We start from the raw sequence: 20,176 nt of genomic DNA on the forward strand, positions 1-20,176 counted from the left end.
AATAATTATAAGTATATATTAAAACAGCCCATTATTTTAATTCTTTATTTTACAATGGTAATGACATTGGAAGCAAGTATTTATCGCACTCGCTTACAAATAATTACTTAAATAACTACTTACAAAAGTTGTTTTGTTTTAAAGTAAATACATTCGTATATGATTATATACATATATAAATCATTAGAGGAACAAATCGATCAAACTCTTATAATTTATGTCTCGATGTCTCTATAACTAAATCGCACACTGTATGTGTGTACATACTACATAAGTGAACTTTTCATACACATAAAAAATATAAACCTTGAATTTAGAATACTTTCGTCCAGACACTCCCAGAAACAAAGTAATTAAGCGAACAGGCTGACCAATAAAAGTAATTAAATAAAACATAAAATATTTGCCAGCTAGACAATGCGACCGACGATGAACAGAAAATACACAATATCCACATTTAAGAGGGATATAAACTGCTAAAAAAAAAAGAAAAAAAACTTGTGTGAAAATTCTAATTTAAACAGTTTATAATTTTTCTCTACTCATTCTCTCTTAAATTTGCTTTTTCTTTTATAGAATTTAAAGGAGCGCCAAAATGAAAATAATTTACATTTGTATAATCAAATAAAAAGAGACTTTTTTCTGATTTGAACTCTTGTAGGAGGAGAAGTTTTTATAATTATAACGACAGGCGAATGATCACAAAATGAAAAATTTATAAAAATATATACGATGTTTTCTAAGCAATTTAGAGAAAGACAGCCAAAGACTGTAATTTTTTGGAATCTTGTAGTTTATCGCTTGTCGCTTTGATTATATTTGGCACCTTACGCCATTTAGCGCTCCAAAATAGTTTTGAAATACAGAAAGTAAAATAGATATACATTTGTTTAAAAGAGGAAAATTTGGAAAATTTATTTTCAGCATATTTTCAGTACAAAATTGAGCACGAAAGTGAAAAGAACGTCTAAAGAAATAATTTAATTTTAAAAACAAATTTAGAGAATGAAAGAATTTAAAAAACCGCAATACAAGTATTATTATTAGTCAGCAGCAGTTTAGTTTATTTTGAAATAAAAGAAAAATATAAAATAAATATTCTGAAATACCAAAAACGAAAAGTTTGTGTGAATGGATAAATGTTTGCTTCAAAATATTCATATTCAAGTTTGTAGCAATAATGAAAAATTTAATGTTTATACAATTCAAACGTAATTGATATTTATGAAAATAGAAACCAACAACAAAAAACAAAACAAAAATTTTAAATTACAAAGAAAAATATAAGTGGAAATTTTAAAAAACAAGCAGGAAAAGCTAAAGTAGAGCAAGAACAAAAAAAATTAATGGACTTTTTATAAAAATACAACAGAAAAATAAAACAAATACAAAAAATTATAAAAAAAACAACTGAGCATCGCTATGACTGCATTCGAAACGCACACATTTGTGGTAATAATAACATTACTTTCAACCTCCATAATCACAGGTGGGTTTGTTAAATCTTACTTGAAACTAAATTTGAGAAAACAACAATTTTGAATACTTAAACCAGCTTCCGCCATACAATGTTACAATTGTGAATCGGTATCGGAAACCAATTGTGGCGAAGACTTTAACATGGAGGAGTATTTTAAGATCGATTGCGATCATGTGGCCCCACCACGTTATCTTTCAAATGATTTGGAATATTTGAATGCAACAGCTTGTATGAAAAAGATCTATAAAGGTAAGCGAGCTAATACAAAAATTTCAACAAATATTTTTTTTCATTTCTTTCATTTATTGCATCAATAGAAGACATAGAACACATGTCATTTAAAGATAATTAAATTGGTCATTACGTGGGTGTTTTAATATTTCAATATTGTTATTTTTAATATAAGAATAATTTTAGCTTTTTTGGCAAAATGTTTATAAGAGCAGGAAATTGTAAAAAATCTAATTTGTGATAAGTTTTAAACAGCATTTAATTAAAAAATTAAAATCTTAAAATTATCATAATTTTTTACAAATCAAGATTACAAATGTAATATCGTAATTGTTTGCACGCAAACAAAATAACATGTAAATACAAATTAAATGTACGCAAGCCTAAATGTATGCTAAGGATTTTTTAATAATTAAGACTTGTAGTTTTCCAGACTGGTGAATATTAATTTTAAAAATATATTTTAAATTAACATTTCGTGACGCTTATCGTATAATGTGCCTCCAAACTAAAGGATAAACAGCTTACCGAGACCACAACCCATACATACCCAGCAAAATGCCTTCAAATGTTGGTAATGAGTAATCTATGTAGTTATTTTATACATTACCTATTAATGATTAGTCGTTATCGATGACATTGTTTAAAAAAAACTTGTGGTTCAAATCCTAGTTGATATCATTATTTTTCCAAAGCTTTTGCTTGGTGTATAGAAGTGGCAGGTAAATAGAGCACAGTCGGTCGAATTTGTGCTTCAAATGTGTGACTGGCACAGTGTAATTAATTCATTGATAGTATTTTAACAGCAATAAAAAATAAATTTATAATATTACTAAACAAATAAACTATATATAGGACAAATACCAAAGAAAAATTTTAATCAACTAAAATAAAAATATATCTAGTATTAGAAATTAGATTACGTTTACAATGAAAACTTTTGCCAAAAAATATAATAAACACGAGATAAAATAAACAATTTAAATTTTAATGTCAACAACCATTTCACTTAAGTTTTCTTTTATTCTATTAATTTATTTTGTTTTTTTTTTATAGAATATAAAGTTCTAAAATACGTACGCAGCTGTTATTTTGGCGATGTCAATGACACTGAAATTGGTTGTCGCATGGATCCATCTATGATGGATTTTCAAGATGTACAATGTTTTGTCTGTGACAATGAGAATTTTTGCAATAAAGCTTGGAGCAACAAGGTTGTGTCTAATTATTTATTAAAATATTTATCAATATTTATATTTGTTATAATGGCAAAGATTTTAAATTAGAATAATTCATAAGAAATCCTTTTAAAGTGAAATCTAATACTCTTAGTATGTAACCATTTCCAATATTGTTTATAGTGTGTAGTTGAAATGTTTAAACTTTAAACTAATTCTTGTTATTTTAATAAATAGAAACAAATCTAAAATTTTCCTTTACATATTAATTGTTTCTTTTTTTTTGAGAAAATGTCAACAGTTTGGAAAACATCAGCAATCGGAACAACACCCACTCATTTAAAAGTTTGTATACATTTAATACATACAGCTGTGTTCAAAAAAATTGGAGTGAGACAGAAAAATAATTGTGCAGCTTAATTTAAAAAGGAAAGATTTAAAGAAATCAAATATTTTTTCACGATATTTATTTGTTAAGTGTTTAAAATATAAAACAAATGTCATTTTGTAAATAGGTTCATTTGTTTTTTTTTTTTTTTTGTTATTAACTTTTTTCGAAATTCATATCCTAGATTAAGACTGTTCAAAAAAATAGGAGTACTGTATATTATCTTACCTATGTTAGATTATTTTCTTTATTCGTAGTAAATATTTAAAATATGATATAAAACTGTTATATTTAGATGATATTAAAGTCAGTTCACAATTATTTCCTTTAAAATCCTGAAAGATAATGTCAGAATTGACGAAAATGAAATCTCTTCAAATATCTTGAAAATTATAAAAATATCGCGAACAAAACATGAAAATTCTCATGGTAATTTCATTAGAAGAATTTTTGAATACTTTAGGAAGTCAGATATTTAAAAATCTCTCATAAAAAATAAACATTTCATTCAAAAATTATAACAGCTTCCCATAAGCGCTTATCATTTTTTTAAATTAATCCCATTAGGGCGCCTCAAACTAGTGAAACTAAGCCAAATCGTAGTTATTAAACATCGTGATCAATATTCAGATCGTTCAGATTAATTTATAAACAAATCTTTTAAAAAAAATTGATTTCAGACCATAAAGCATATAGTGAAACCCAAAAGTTGTAGGTACACATATTAGTCCAAGATATGCTCTCATATTCCCAATAAACAAATTTAAAAAAAGGCGGTGTTGTCGTATAAAAATATTTTTGATTCTAAATTGGTGGAAGCTCATTCCATAAGAAGTAGGCCATTACAAGGTTTTCGACTTACTGATTCTAAATCAAAACGTTAAAAGACCTCGCGTATAACATCCTTTAAGGCTTTCTGAATAAATTACTGTATATTTGTTGATAATCGGCCACGACATGTGCCATCAAACCCCTCAAAACCGTTGTCGGAAGGACATCAAGTTCCGGAGGTGCATATACCCAAATTCTAAATTAAATCTTTACAAAAATGACTGATGTTGTACTGACACACATTAATTACTAAGATTTTAGATGAAAGTGCTTTCGTTTTTGTTTTTATTTTAAAAATAGTTGAACTTAAATCGAATACTCCTATTATTTTGAATAATAGATTTTGTATATAAATTAAAAAAAATTATATTTTTTTATATAAATTTCTTCAACATTCAAAATAACGGTTATAAAAATTAGAGAAGAAGTTAAATAAATAAATTATAAAAATATTTAATTAAAAATGTAAATCTTTCCCTAAAAAATTTATATTAAAAATTTTCAAATTTTCACTCCTATTATTTTGAACACAACTGTACATACGTCATTAATGTACATATATATAGGTATTTAAATATAAACATGATAGGTAAATAATTTTGTACAATTTTATGTAATTTTTACGTTAATTTATAAAAATCTTTATATGTACCTATGTAAGTTTAAGATTTTTTTATCAAATAAACTAAAGAAATAACGTCTAAAATTTAGACGTTATGACATTTAGACTCTAAATGTCATAACGTCAATAATATTCCCAAATGCAAATAACTCTTTAGTGATAAATTTACGTTTCTCTTTATTTAAAAAGATTCTCTTATGTATACAAAAACAAAAATACACATACCTTTTCTTTCTTTGTGACTTTGCCCAAATACAGAAAAAAAACACACAAACAAATAAACACTTGTTGACACCACATAAATTTACATGGCATTGTTGGTATTAACAACAACAACAAACAAAACTTCTAAATATGTATAAGCAAAAAATAACAAAAGAAAAGGCCGACCGGCATTTCATTTTTTTCTAAACACTTTTTTCCTACAATTTCACAACTAATTAGCCATTTTTTTATGCAATAACTTTTCTACACACATTAAGTAAGGCTTTTTTCGTAATTTTACTAAATAATTTTATGTTTTCCTCCGGGAAAACGATAAATTTTTAGAAACAAAAAGATTTATACACAAAATACAACCGAACGATGCAAAAATTCCGCTAAAACTGAATGTGAATGAATTGAATAAGAACAAGAGTACAGAGAATGTCGAGTATTAGTGGTTTGGTTGAATATTAGCGTTTAAAAGAAAAACAAACGACCGGCTTTTTATTAACACTTTTTTCCTGCAATTTGACGACTTATTAACTATTTTCTTATTAAATAACTTTTCTACACATATTAAGTAAGACTTTTTTCATAATTTCACTAAATAATTTTAAGTTTTTCTCCGGAAAAAATATAAATTTTAAGAAACAAACAGATTTATACATAAAACACGACCGAACGTTGCAAAAATTCCGCTAAAACTGAGTGTGAATGAAGTGAAAGAGTAAAGAGAATGTTGTAAAGTAGTGTTGAAAGGGGGTGAGGTGGGATTCAAATAAAATGCTTAACAATGGTAATAGTGTTAAACAACAACAGTAAATATGCACTTGTTTGATGCTATGTTTGGCCTACAAAAAATAACAACAGAACTTAGATAAAAGTAAGTGATGATTGTATGGGGTAATTTTAAGTACTTTTTAAAACAAATTGATAAAATCCTTCAATAAATCCATATATTTTATATATGGAGATAATAAATACTTGTTTGAGCAACTTTTTGTTCTTCGTACAAATGAAGTTGGTAATGATTACCACTCCGATTTTAAGACTTTCTCAATGTGTTATGTTTTTTAAAAAGTCGAGTTGAAACTGTGTGCTTAAAAATGCGTAAAAGCTTCTCTAAGTATTTTAATCTGGAGATTTTGAGGGCAATTAGTTAATTTTAGTCCTTTTTCCCGACAACTACTCTTAGATCTATTTTTGCAAAGGTTTTTTATTATTATCATGTTAAAAAACGCTTGAAAGTGACGAGTTTTACTAGGTATACAATTATATAAAACGTTACAGGAAGTAAAATAATACAAATATATTTGTATTTAACCAGCATGATAAACTTCCATATCCTTCATTTTTTCTCTCTATATGGTATTTTCAGCATGATAATGAACTTAAAAGTTTGTCTAAGTGTAGTTGTGGGGTAATAGGATTCAAATCTATTAATTGCCTATCAAGATCTCCAGACACAACAACTTGCTGTTTTAGTCAATATATTACTCAAAACACTACTAAAAAAAGGACATCCATAAATTAGTGAAATGAATAGCCATTAGACAATGGAATTATCCATACAGGTACAGGTCCATATATACAAAATAAATTTTAACTTCATACATTAATTTCATTTGTTTTATAATTACATACATATTTCTTTGCTTTTATACTATTAGTGCCGGTTCACACAAGGAAACTTTTTTTGAGAAACTTTAGATTTGTTTGTGTGAAAGAAATATCAACCACGTCTTTCTCTCACACACAAAATCAAAAGTTTCCCTGTATGAACCGGCACTTAGTGGTCAATTTCTGAAGAGGTCCTTATACTGTATAAAAATTACTATTAAAAAATTTTGTTTGTGGTAATTCGTCAAGGAGTTATAATGGCCATAATTATAATTTAAAATGTAATAATTTTCCATCTTACAAAGGGTTTTTGCCATTACCTTCGAACTTTATTATTAATAAATATGTATTAGTGAACGATTTTTTCAACATTTTAACAATAAGTGAAATAATAAATTAAATAGACATTGGTGCATTTCCAGGAAACGAAATAGACTCAAAAAATTAAGAACAAGTACTGATATCATATACGATTGTTTTCACAAAATGGTGACGATTTTGATATACACATGTAAATTGTTAACTGGGTTTATACAAGAATATTGTAAATTGCTTCTATTACAGGACTTCTCTTTCGTCTTCATCTTCAGCAGTTGGATGCACTAAGTCATGAATTAAATTCTTTTGTAAAGACAATTGTTTTTTGATCGCCTGTAACCATTCTTTATATTCCTCCTTTGTTTCTCCCTCACAAATAACTTTACAATTGGGAACATTTGGATCCATTAATTGAAGAAAAAATTTACTATTTGTCAACTCTTTAAGTTCCAGCTTATTCATCTATTATTAATTAAAAATATTAAAACTGTCAAAATTAAAAAAATGTGTGCATTTTATAAAATTACCGGTATTTGAAGACAAGTATTATACGTGTCAATTGAATATCTTCGATTTCCTTTAGTTTCTGGTTTTTTCGTAAATAAAATAAGGCGCTTAAATAAAAAAACGTATGATTTACGTTTTTTACCATCATAATTGCACAGTAAATAACCACGATGTAAAAGTTTTCCTTGATCCGATATAATACCGTCGAAATTCTGTATACCATTAAGTATCATGAATTCATCGGCTTCATTGCAAGATTTCTAAAAGAAATTCATACATAAAATTATGAATAGAATATTGTTTGTTAAAAATCTTTTATAATTGCTTACTTCTATCACAGTTAAGGCTTCATGTAAACTGTCTAAATCCTCCTCCATTTTGTTCTTTTTAAGATGTTTTAAAATTTCAGTCAAAAGTATTTTATAGCGAACCACTCTTTGCATTGGTTCTATCATATATGATTCAATCTGTAAGCAGAATTCAAATTGAATTTTTCTTTATGAATTAGAAATTATTATAACATCAGGGATTTTTGTCAATCTAAAGGTTTAGATATCTCGAAAACCATGATGTAATAGAGAAACTGAGCCCTGATTCAGTATGTCAAATCAATCATTAAGTACACTCTGGATTAAAAACATTTTGTTGAACTTTGTAATTATGTTTTATGTGCTTTTTTCCTTACCGTAAGCTTGTGATTCAATAAAGTTTTGACTTTATCAAAGTACTGAATATTGTTCTTAATTATATATTCTGATATTGGCTTATTATTAATGTACTTTGCATACATGTGAAACTGATGTTCATTTTCAATAAAAACATTACTTAAGCTGCGGACGCAATGTTGATTTTTTTTCAATTCTTCTGAGAAGTGTCTAGAAAATAAATAAAAAAAGATATAAATGGATTTTTTTTAAAAAAACTTATTCCTACATACCGTTTGTGCCACTCATAGATTTCCTTTATATTGCCAAAAATCAATTGACAATCATGATCCTTTAGATCATCTGGTGCAGGAATTTCACTATTTTCTTTAAAAAACTCAGCCATATAACTATAAGATGAGAAAATTACTTTAAAATTGTTTTGATCAATTTAAAATTCTTTGTAGAAATTTACCCATAGACAACATTTTCCAATGTTTCTATATAGGTCTCCTCGGTTTTTATTAGTTCGGCTATTGGTGGAATATCATGCTTTGCATATTCCTTAAAGGATTTATATTTATTTCTATGTGGTAAATCGGTCATTGCGCTGGATAAAGCAAATTAAAATTTTCTTGTAAATTACTTGAAGTTTGTAAACTAAATGAGACATTTAAAAAAAAAAAAAACTGTATTAAACTGTTTATATTTTAAATATAAACAATATTAACCGCAAATTCTTTAGGAAGATTGTATTAACGCTTTTAATAATAAAAATCAAAGAGCGAATTAAAAATATTCTGACCAAAGCTGCCAGATTTGAAGTTTTATTTCTCTTTACAAAGATTGGGTATAATTTTCATAATATATCTTCGATTTTCGTTTAACTTACCAAAATCGAGACTGTCTTACCACAATTTAATGAAAAATAGGTAAAATCTCAATTATTTAATATTTTCTTTTTAAATATATTTTTTATGTTTTTTTTTTTGGCATTTCTATATTTATCTTTAAAGTCCATAAACATTTATATGCAAGTATAATTTTTAATAATATTAATATATTGTTGAATATATAATTTATTATTGTTATTTGATTTGTTAAACATTTACAATAAAAACTAACATTTATTAAAATTTTATTTAAATATAAATAGTTTATATTAATTAATTATAATGACACATTTAAATAAATATTTAGTTTATTTTTTTCTATTTAACATGCTGCTATAAAATAGTTATCTTTTATTTGAATACATTTATAAAATGGTTCTTTTTATATTTTAATTTAATTTTTCTATTAAATCTACATATACATTTAATATTGTGATTGTAATGCTTTTTTTATTTTAATTATTAATAATTTCCTTTAAAAATTCTATTAAATTAGAAAAATCTTAATTTTTATTATTTTCAAATAGTATTTATAAAAACACATCTTTTCTAATAAAATAAAAACACATCTTTTGTAATAAAATAAAAAAAAAAGATTGAAATCTTTTAGAATAAGTTGTCTAGTTTTGATTTGAGTTCTAAATTGTTTCTGCTTTAAAAATATAATTCTTTGAACTTAATACGGCAAACGGAATCGACTGAATCTGCACTAAATTAATAACATACAAAAAACGTAGCTACTACCGTAATCATTAAATATTGAATTCCAAATTTTGAAAACGCAAGAAATTTTAATTCAAAATGCAAACTAGCTGTGAATGTTTTAAAACAAATTAAAAATTTTTATTTTGGTTTATATTTGTATAAATGGTGCAATTTTTTTAGTTTTTTTTTTATTTAAGCAGATTATTTAATTAAATATTTTAAGTGTTTAATGTTATCTTCAAAACAAACTCAAATATATTAACAATTAGAGACAAATTTTAGAATTTAATCCAAACAAACTAGATCTAGGACGGTTTTTGCACTTGTCAACTTTAAATTTGGTCTATTAAACTAGTTTCGGGGATAACAAATCCACAAAATAATTCTTTTATTTTGAACGTGTTTGGACAATTAAATTTTTTCGCTTGTGTTCCGATTTCTTATAGATAAATATTCGCATTTAAAAACCTTACTCATGTTTTTGATAACATCGAATTCAAATAGTTCTAGACTTTATCCACGAAAAAAAGGTCATAGGTAACAACAATGAAATATAATCATTGGTCTCAACTTCTCAGGGCATGATACCATAATGAAAGACTCCATCTTAGTGTCATTGCAATTCCGGTGCTACCAGTACCTCTAATCTTCCGGGACTATAAAATGTTAATGTAACTTCACACCTCGGACTTTCCTTTAAATGATTTGTCATGGGATCGAGAAAAACATATAATCTGGTACTACGGGTGGAAAGTTGCCGGCAGGACTATGTCCTGGCTGGTAATTTAGTTGAGGTTCTTGGGTTGGGTTGGGTTTTAAACCCAAATTCGTGGGAAGAATGATGAATGAAAGTAAGTGATAGCATTGAATTTTCCTTCCATGTCCAGGTATCTTCACAGTAAACTCTATTCATAGCAGATTTACTAAAGTGTATTCTCTGTGAGTAAGAACAAAGTCTTTGGCTTATTTGATGGACTCGTATTTTGGTCTACCAGTTACGTCTCTAGGTGCTGTTGCCAATTCAACAAAGACCATCCTATCTGGGTAGTTGTAAACGGAAGTAATGTTTTCGCATCTCGGATGTTAAGCAACGGAAAGCACAATGGCTCGGTGGTGAGTCGTTACAGAGGCTCACCTAGTTTTTTAAAAAGCACCTTTAGAAAAAAAGGACCACAGTAATTTAATTTTAGAATGTTTCTCTATTGTCTTTAAAATAATTTGGATTCATTTTGAAGATTTTTAATTTTTGTTTAATTTTTAATATTATATGTTCGTTGTAAATGGATAATAAATATGGCATATTTTTTCCTTTAAGAGAGTTATTAATTTTATTATAATTATGTAGATAGTATATTTTAATAATGATTATAAATAGAAGTTATTATCGGTATGTAAAAGTAGATGTATTATTTTATAAAAACCAATTTGAATTTCGTAAAAAAATTTAATCAAAAATATATTAGACTTCCAAAAAGGATTTAGTTTATACATTTTTAAAAGTTTTGAAAATAAATTGACAGTAGAGCACTGTAGAATTATTAATTATCAACAACAATTTAATGAAATATTTTGCGTTTTAGTGAGATTTTAAAATCTTATGGGTTCGATCTGTTTTTATCTCATATTAATTTCAAAATACTAAAAGGGAAATTAATAACTAATAAAAAGGGAAATAAATAACTAATATTTAAACGATTTGAATGAAATACATGTATGTATTTCACATGTGTAAAATTTAGTATTTTAGTTTTTCAATTTGAACCTCTTGTGTTTGTGTTCCGATTTGTAAAAAGTTATACTACATATGGATCACAAACTGCCCTAACAACCAATAAATTCAAAATCGATTTTATTGCTGAATATAATGTATTGCATCAAAGTAAATGTCTTAGCAAAAAATTGCGATTTTATTGACAAACAATAAAAACATTTAAATATTTTTAAATTTTAAAATCCTTTCTGAATGTTTGAATAATAAAAATAAGAATAAATAAAAATGTAAACTTGTTAAATGTTTATTTTAAAAGATGTCATCATAATGCCATCATATGCATATATTTTTCATCTATTTGTCTCATTATAATTATTAAAATTTAACACATTTATATATATATTTTTTTTAATATTAATTTAATAATATTTCATATTTAATTTAAATCTAATAAAGTAAATGTTTTATGTATTTTCTTTTATACTTTGAAAATCTTATTATTTTCCATTACAACAATTAACAGTTACATACGATTTGTTAAATGATTTTGAAAAGTTTATGTTAAACATTCATGACAAATTATTTGATTTTTTTAATAAACAAAACATGCCGTAAGACAAAATTATTAAAGAAATACAGTTTTTGTTTAAAACAAAGTCCAGTTATTATTCTTTACAGTCTCTTAACTTATTTTTAAAACAAAAAAAAAAATTGCTAAATTAAACCAGTAAAAAAGACTGCTAAAATAAAACTGTTTTGAAATTATTATTTGTTTATTTCATTTATTTTTTTTTTTTTAATTATATTTATTAATTATATTGTTTTATATATAAAACTTAATAATGAAAAGCTCTAAATAATTGAGCCAAATGTTTTTTTCTTGTTATTATTCTTTTTCTGTTGTATAATATAATAATATAATAGTAATTTAAATGAATTCATTTTATGTATTTTTATTTTCTTTTCGTTTGATTATAACATTAGAAATTTGTTAATAAACAAATATAAAAAAAAATTATTTAATAAATTTTTAAATAATATAATAATATACATATATAATAATAACAAAAAAGTAAATATATATACAAAGTTATGAATTATCGTGTTATTTGGATTATTCTTTTTTTTTATACTCATGATATTTTTTACAACGCATTTTGTTTTTTCTTCTTTTAAATAAATTTTTTAAAAATTAATGAAATCAGTCCATAGGTTTTTTTGATTACAAAAAAATAATAATAACTAAATATATAAACAAACAAAAAATGGTAGATATTAATAATTAACAAGAAATATATGTATATATAAAGTTTATAACAAAACAAAAACTAAAATTATAATAAAAATAAAACATAATTATATAATTTTCAAACAACTTTTTCTTTTGTAATTTAATAATGATTTTACGTTTTTTTTTTTTTTTTTTTTTTTTGGAAAAAACTAACACAATGTTTGTGGTAATTTGAAAGGCTTGATGATAAATAAAACGATTTGATGAAAATGTAGGCAAAAGTTTATTCTGAAAAAAAAATTAAAATTTAAGTAGACAACAAAGTAGATTTTTTAAATTATATAAAAAAATTCAAATTATTTAAAGAAAATGTTCTTACTTTAAATAAAGTTCCCAATTTCAATAAACAACTTTTCTTTTAAACTTGAACAAAAAAATTCGTTTGTTATTTCTTTAATTTAAAGTTTTCCTTTTGCCTCAAAACAAATTTTGTACATTTTCAAAACTTTTAATAGAGTATTATGATTTAATTTATTTATCTACCTTTGCTTTAATTCATTTATATTTTGTTTAATTTCACATAACATTATAGATGTGACTGCTATGTAAATATGTGTATGTTTAAATGAATTACTATTTAATTATTTTATTACTTTTATTTATGTAGATGTTATTAATATTATTAATATGTAAATATTTCTCACAAGAACAAGCTTCTAGCTTTTTTTTATCTTTAAACATATTTATTATTTTTTTTCTTTAATTTCTAAAATTTGGTTTAAAAAATTCTTAACAATTTTCTTTTTCATTGTTTTAAAAGAAAACAAACAATAAGTTAATGCTAATGTTGTTGAAAAGAAATACAAATTTATGCAAGAATAGCTGGTAGGTAAGTAAGAAGGGAAACCTTTACAAACAAAGCAAATTCCTTTTACATACATATCTGTTTTTTAAGCAGGAGAAAATTATTATAAAGTAATAGAAGACATATTGTTTCATATATAATCGGCGGGGAGATAGAGAAGAAAGGCCTTTCACGAAGACTCCTAATAAGCTCTACTAAAAAGCCTTGTAATTTTTAACACATAACAAACGTTTATTTCAACGTTTAAGTCCTTTGGAAAATAATAATAATATATAAACGATTTTTTAAACTCCCACAAAACCATAGACTTCTAAAACTCGTATTTCAAAATCACCCGAAGGACAGAGAGGTGGATTATTAAAGGTTTTACAGCTGTCAGTTTTGCCAAAGCGTATATTCTCATCCATCCAAATGGCTTGACCCTCTCTGCAAGAAAAAATATTATAATTAAAAGTTGTTTTAAGACATTTTTGTTTGTTTGTTACAAACTTACCCTCCTCCTATGGTTATCATTTTTGAATCGGCTGCCATGAATAGCTCAGATGAATGTCCCAAATCTTTGTCATTGTCAATACCCACCCAGGGATATTTAGCTCGTTCCGGATATAGAGAGAATAGGAAAGTTTCTCCTGTACCAAAGTAGGCTTGCCTTTGGCCTTTGTCATCTTTTATGTTGCGCTCAAACCAACGGGACGAACAGTAGGCACCAAATACCTAGAAAAGAAAGAAATTGTGTGTTTTATTAAAATATGTATATTTTAGTATAACCTATAGTCTAGCCTATTGTCCAGACAAAATAAAATTATAGTCTAGTCTACAGTCTAATCTATAGTTTAGTCTTTAGTTTAGTCTATTGTCTAGTCTATAGTCTAGTCTATAGTCTAGTCTATAGTCTAGTCTATAGTCTAGTCTATAGTCTAGTCTATAGTCTAGTCTATAGTCTAGTCTATAGTCTAGTCTATAGTCTAGTCTATAGTCTAGTCTATAGTCTAGTCTATAGTCTAGTCTATAGTCTAGTCTATAGTCTAGTCTATAGTCTAGTCTATAGTCTAGTCTATAGTCTACTCTATAGTCTAGTCTAGTCTATTCAAAAACATTTTTTTCCAAGATAAACTCACCTCATTATTACAAGTTTTAATCATCATTAAAGTGGGTTCATGTTGTTCCACTCGAACATAAAATGTGGTTAAAGAGCAGCCATGTTCCTCGGTGGTATATAACAATACAGGCTGATACATTGTTATTCTAACTGGAAGCCAAGACCACAATGTGAAAAGCTAAATTACAGAAAAATAAAAAATTTATTAAAATACAAATATTAAAAGTTAATAAAAAATAACTCACAACTCAAAAAATAAATAAATAAAAGAAATAACAACAGTTAAAAAAACATGCTATTAAAAATTATTAATAATAAAAAACTACAACATATTAATATAAAATTAAAAGTTTAAAAGAAAGAAAAAAAGTTAAGTAAACAACTTTTTTTAATAAAAAGTTGCATCAGTTAAAAAAATAAACTTTTCTTGGTAAAAAAAAGCTGGAAGTTTTAATTTTTTGTTAACTAATGTCAGCAGTCTTGTTCGTTTGTCCAGAGTTGTAAAATATTGTAATTGTAGCATTTTGATATTTGAAAATTCCAGCTGTTTCTTTTTTTAAAGTATGAGGGGGTATGTCAAGTGTATTTTTGGGTTTTTAAGTGTAATGATTGTTACTTTTTGATTTTGTTTAATTTAGGATATTAAAGGAAATAAGGAAAACAGGAGATTCTACAAACTTTTGAACTCCTATTAAAAAAATTGAAAAATTAACACATTTTTTTTTTTTAAATAAAATCCGCTTACATTAAATCTCTCTTTTATGGTTTTTATTAATTTTTTTACATCCATTGTATTCAAATTCTAAAGAAAATAAAAACCAATAATTTTATAATTCTTATTTGATTTGATAGCAAGAAGGAAACGTTCAATTCTATTTGTTAAAAGGGGCAACATTAAGGGGATAACAATGGATTTGAAAACAATTTTACAAAAACTTAGAAAACACTATTTATCTAATAATGGCCGCAAAATAAAAGTTACTGATATTTCCAACTAAAATTAAAAAAAACATTTTCTATGTTTGATCCAGCTCATCGAGTAATGTTACAAGTACATACTTTTCAAGAAACGTAAGGTAAGAATTAAATAAACTTTAATTTTAGTTAGAAACATCAGCAACTTTTGTTTTGGGACCAGCTTAATTATATATATAAACTTATCACTTTTATTAACTAAATTTCTAGTCGAAGTTTAAATTTTAGTAAAAATAATTTAGAAAAAATTTTGTTAAAATTGAAATATTTTTCTAGAAAGCTATAAATTACTTTTACCCCTGTATTTATAAACGCTTAATAAAGTTATTGGTGGTTAATTATAGTAATTGTATGAAAATGGTGCTTAATAAACCATGAATAAAAGATTAATATATTTATGAATACGGGGGTTAAGATTTTAAGATTTTTTAACTTTAAAAATACTTTTTTCTAAAAACTTTTTCTTAATTTAAAAAACTAAAATATTCTGTTTATTGAGTTTGAGTTGTTTAAAACAATTCTTTGAAACTGTTTATTGTATTTAATTATTGTAAACTGTCAAACTGCCTGCCAAGTAAATATTTAAATTTAAATGTATTGTGTAAATGTTTCTTTAGAGTGTTTTTATGTGCTGCATAAAACTAAAAGTAAAGAACTAAAACATATTTTTACATTTACTTTATTATGTAAACGAAAAAGAAAAATAAAAATTTCCTTTAGAAATACTAACAATAAAATTGCGGAAAAAATAATAAATTCACAAAAAAATTACATCAATATATATATGTTCAGACAATTATTTAAAATAGAATACAACAACACCAAAAATTCACACTTACATCCTCATTTTGACAAACGGTAGACTTTAAATTGTGTATGGGATAAACACCCATGGCTATGGCTCTATGGCCAGGGGATTTTTCACCCTTTATTTTTAACAAAAACAAAAAATTTGTTTTAAATAAAACAAAAAAAAAGGTAGAAAATGTTGTTAAGAAGAAAACCAATTTGCAAAGAAAAAAGAAATATTTTAAAGAGTTTTAGAAAATTAAAAGAAAATATTTAAATTAATTAAACGCCCAAGCAAGAAGATTTGTAGATATTTGACACCCAAGGCATGTTTAGCGTTTACAAAAGAAATATTTGCCATTTTTTTTTTTTTGTTTTTAAGTAAATATTTTAGCGTTTATTTCAATGTTGAGGCAGCATTAAAAAATATTTTTATAAAAAAGAGAACAAAAATTGTAAAAGATATTTTTTATATTAAATTAAATTTATTACAAAAATGTTTAAAAGATTATTATTTTTTTATTTTGTTTTGTATGTATAAAATAATATATAAACAATCTCGAATGTTTTCAGTTTGTTTTTAAAGAAATTAAATTATTAAAAAAAAAATAATAAAATAAAACATGGTTTTACACAGCAAATGAAAATGTTGGCTTAAGAGGGGAATTCACATACAAATAGAAAAAAAAGCAATTTGTTTCGATAAAATTTTGTTAGTAAAACATACAAATTCAACAAAGAATAAGAAACAAAAAAGTAATAGAAATACAAAACAAATGTAAAAAGTAAAATAAACAATAAGAAAAGGAATTTAAAAACAACAAGCCATTTCATTTTTCATTACCAAGTTCCGACAAGTTTCGGTGTGGTGTGCCTTCTATATCAAAATTTGTTGTTTCATTTTTTTATTTATATATAAACAGATTCAATCATTACAATGGTTACGACAAAGAAAGTTTATTAAATTTGATTCGATACGATATGTAACATTATGAAGTTAATTGAATTGAATTATATTTTGAATTTAAATATGATAATTCAAGTGATTTAAAAAAAGAAAAAGAAGAAAAAAGTAAAAAAAGTTAAATTTTGGTGAGCGCAATAGGTTTTTATAAAACTACAAAATTATATCAAAATAAACAAATAGTTTTATTTACAAACTACTACAAACTTAAAATATTTTATTTAGTTTTTTTTTATTATTAAAAGAATTGTGTTTGTTAGTTACTTAAATTATAAAGAATTTTTTGAAAAATAAAAAATTAAAAACTAATAAAAACTACTAAGCTAAAGCTACTTATAATAAGTTTAAGCTTAAATGTAAGGAAATGTTTTAATAATGATTTAAATGTTTTAAAGAGAAAAACAAATATTGAAAATTTAACCTAAAATCGAGATTGTTTTTAGAAAAATTTTAAATTTTGTAAAATCCTAAAATTGAGCATTACATATATGTATCAATAAATTTCTATAAAGAAAATCAACAGCACAATATTTTCAATATAGACTTTACTTAAACACTTTACCCTATCGATCTTATGAATACATAGATCGATTTAACGATTTTGTATATCTTTCCCTGTGTTTGTTGAAAACAAACTTACACCATTTATGTATAACCTTCTCACGAAGATGAAGGATATAAAAAGATTTATATTTTTATTAAATTTGTTCCTAAATCTTAAACATTGAGCTGTTGGTTTTTGAATTATAAAAAATAAACTAACCCTTAACAATAAACCTATTTCCAACTATAAAACTTAATCCAAAAATATTATTTAAAGCAAATTGAAAAAATAAAACTCACCTCTCTAATGGTTAATGTGTGTGACATCATTTGTATATTGACTTGTGATTGACTTGTTGGTAGATTATCGCTGGAACGCGATTTAACTAATTGTTTATTACCGCTATTCAAAACGGAACGGCTTTTTAATAGCATTTCAGTCTTTAAAAATATTCTAGAAATATATGTGGAACTAAAAAGAAAAAAAAAATAAAATTATAAATAACATTTATAAAGAATTTATATAAGTTAAATGTAGACAAAATACCTTAGTCCCCTAATACTAAAAGCGGCATGTAATAATTTGGCCGGCGATACTGGGATTTTTTTGCAAAACTTTATTAAAGCACTGCCAATGTCATTCTTAATATTATCCGGACTCCATTCGTTGTTTGATTGACACTCCTTGTGGAAGAGATTTAAAATGACTAAAGCAACACGATATAAAACTTTAATGCCTTCATGGAAAAAACAATCCATAATGCGTACTAAATGCTGGAAGGGTAGACCAGCTAAAATCCACCAGCACCAATCCATAAAAACACGTTCCAATTTAACGCCAGGACAAATTCGTTGAAAATATGAAACGGCATTTTTCTAAAGAAAAAAATCAAATTAATTATCTTATCCAAAACAAATGTTACCATAAGCCATATGACAACTTACTGTATGTTTTTTGGCTATTTGCATAACGGTTTTCCATGTCACTTCATGCAATAGTTTAGTTTGATTTATGAACACTTTTTCCTTGCTACCCACTAAAGCGGCCAAACAATGATAAGCTTCCTCCTCTTTAATATGAAAAAGAAAAATTATAAAAAAGGGCTTAATAAATATTTATGTCTATTTATGGTTATAAATGTTGTAAATCTATTATTTTTCATTTTCTTTTTTATTTATTTATAAACAAATTATAAGATTCCTATAAATTGACCTCAAAAAATTTCAAAATAAAAAAAAAACAAGTCAACCAAGAAATGTGTATTATTTGAAGAGATTTATTACATTCACGCGCTAAATATTTGACTAGTATGATTTTTTTGTTCTTTTTGGGTTTTTGCTTTATTATTTTGGCTTTAAGCCAAAACATATTATTTTGAATTTTAATATATATATATAGAAAAAGAAAACAAAATATTCTTTTTTTAAATTTGTTTTGAAATGATAAACAATTGTGTAAGATAAGGCAAAAAATGGTTAATGTTTTTATTTGAATTTAAAAAAATGTATTAAGAAAATCCATTAAATTTTTCTCTAGATGCTTAAAGCTGCTAATGAGCAGGTAATTAGTATTCCGATCAAAGTTAGCTGTTGCCATAAAATTTAGCAATTTTAATAAACTTAAGGTTTTATAAAGGCAATTTAAATTTTCCATCACAATATATATTTGGAATTATTACGAAATATATTGTTTTTATAATTTTAATAAAATATTTTGTTACTTTTTAATTATTTGAAAAATTATATTGTTTAAATAAATAAATACTAATGCTATGCATAAACCGTTTTTAGATCTTACAACGTTGGCAGTAAAATGCGCAGAAAATTTTTAATAATACTGTCAACATACAAATTTTGCCATGCAATATTTTCGGTAATGCTTTTTATGACAACGTTGCAAAAGAAAAATTGTAAGTTCAGACGATTATTAGACATTTTACTGACAACGTTGTAAGATCTGACAACCGTGTATCACAGCTTTAATACTTTAAACCTTAAACTGTCAATTCATGTAAATTTCTTTACTAAATCTTTTATAAATTTAATGTCTTTCTTGTCAGTTCAAAGACGATTTATTGTAAATAAATCTGCATTTCATATTTCCTTATTGAAACGTCTCTATCTGTGACTATGTGACCATCATTATTTTTATTTAAATTTCTAATCTAATTTCATAAAGTATGACAAAGATAATTGTAACAACTTTACAAATACAATTAAACTCGTCTGGAGGTAATTTTACAATAACAACAAGAATAATAACAATAATTGTATAGTAATCTTACTAAATCTTACTTGTATATGTATATATATGTTTTGCTGATTTTTTTTTCATTATTATAATATTTAAAATAATTAAAAATTTAATCAATTTTATA

The 20,176-nt window shown here is 24.8% G+C and overlaps 3 protein-coding genes across 15 annotated transcripts in view; 1 reads left to right on the forward strand and 2 right to left on the reverse strand.

Annotated features, from left to right (window-relative positions):
* The first annotated feature begins 655 nt into the window (after positions 1 to 655).
* On the forward strand, positions 656 to 3,150 carry LOC111690353. The gene is made up of 3 exons (XM_023452823.2): positions 656 to 1,489; positions 1,556 to 1,729; positions 2,768 to 3,150. The coding sequence occupies exons 1-3, from the start codon at positions 1,423 to 1,425 to the stop codon at positions 2,995 to 2,997; spliced, it is 471 nt and encodes a 156-aa protein (XP_023308591.2). The 5' UTR covers positions 656 to 1,422; the 3' UTR covers positions 2,998 to 3,150.
* A 3,938-nt stretch (positions 3,151 to 7,088) lies between these two features.
* LOC111690347 (rho guanine nucleotide exchange factor 25-like) lies at positions 7,089 to 9,024 on the reverse strand. Its single transcript, XM_023452817.2, has 6 exons — positions 8,499 to 9,024; positions 8,317 to 8,433; positions 8,065 to 8,254; positions 7,709 to 7,846; positions 7,400 to 7,639; positions 7,089 to 7,334 (listed from the first exon to the last, which is right to left on the reverse strand). The coding sequence occupies exons 1-6, from the start codon at positions 8,627 to 8,629 to the stop codon at positions 7,113 to 7,115; spliced, it is 1,038 nt and encodes a 345-aa protein (XP_023308585.2). The 5' UTR covers positions 8,630 to 9,024; the 3' UTR covers positions 7,089 to 7,112.
* A 4,302-nt stretch (positions 9,025 to 13,326) lies between these two features.
* Positions 13,327 to 20,176, reverse strand: part of LOC111690323 (GTPase-activating protein skywalker) — a 70,267-nt gene continuing 63,417 nt past the window's right edge. For 2 of the 13 annotated variants that reach the window (XM_023452792.2, XM_046945237.1), the window contains 8 exons: positions 18,744 to 18,868; positions 18,346 to 18,674; positions 18,099 to 18,270; positions 17,136 to 17,165; positions 16,342 to 16,428; positions 14,547 to 14,705; positions 13,922 to 14,142; positions 13,327 to 13,854 (listed from right to left, as the gene is read on the reverse strand). In XM_023452792.2, coding sequence (XP_023308560.1) covers positions 13,713 to 13,854; positions 13,922 to 14,142; positions 14,547 to 14,705; positions 16,342 to 16,428; positions 17,136 to 17,165; positions 18,099 to 18,270; positions 18,346 to 18,674; positions 18,744 to 18,868 — 1,265 coding nt within the window. In that variant the 3' untranslated portion in view covers positions 13,327 to 13,712. Of the gene's footprint in view, positions 13,855 to 13,921; positions 14,143 to 14,546; positions 14,706 to 15,272; positions 15,330 to 16,341; positions 16,429 to 17,135; positions 17,169 to 18,098; positions 18,271 to 18,345; positions 18,675 to 18,743; positions 18,869 to 20,176 lie in introns of all 13 variants that reach the window. The other 11 variants (XM_046945238.1, XM_046945236.1, XM_046945242.1 and 8 more) reach the window with 8 other exon arrangements.

This window comes from Lucilia cuprina, chromosome 2 (genome assembly GCF_022045245.1).
Source record: "Lucilia cuprina isolate Lc7/37 chromosome 2, ASM2204524v1, whole genome shotgun sequence".
NCBI classification, from domain to species: Eukaryota; Metazoa; Arthropoda; class Insecta; order Diptera; family Calliphoridae; genus Lucilia; species Lucilia cuprina.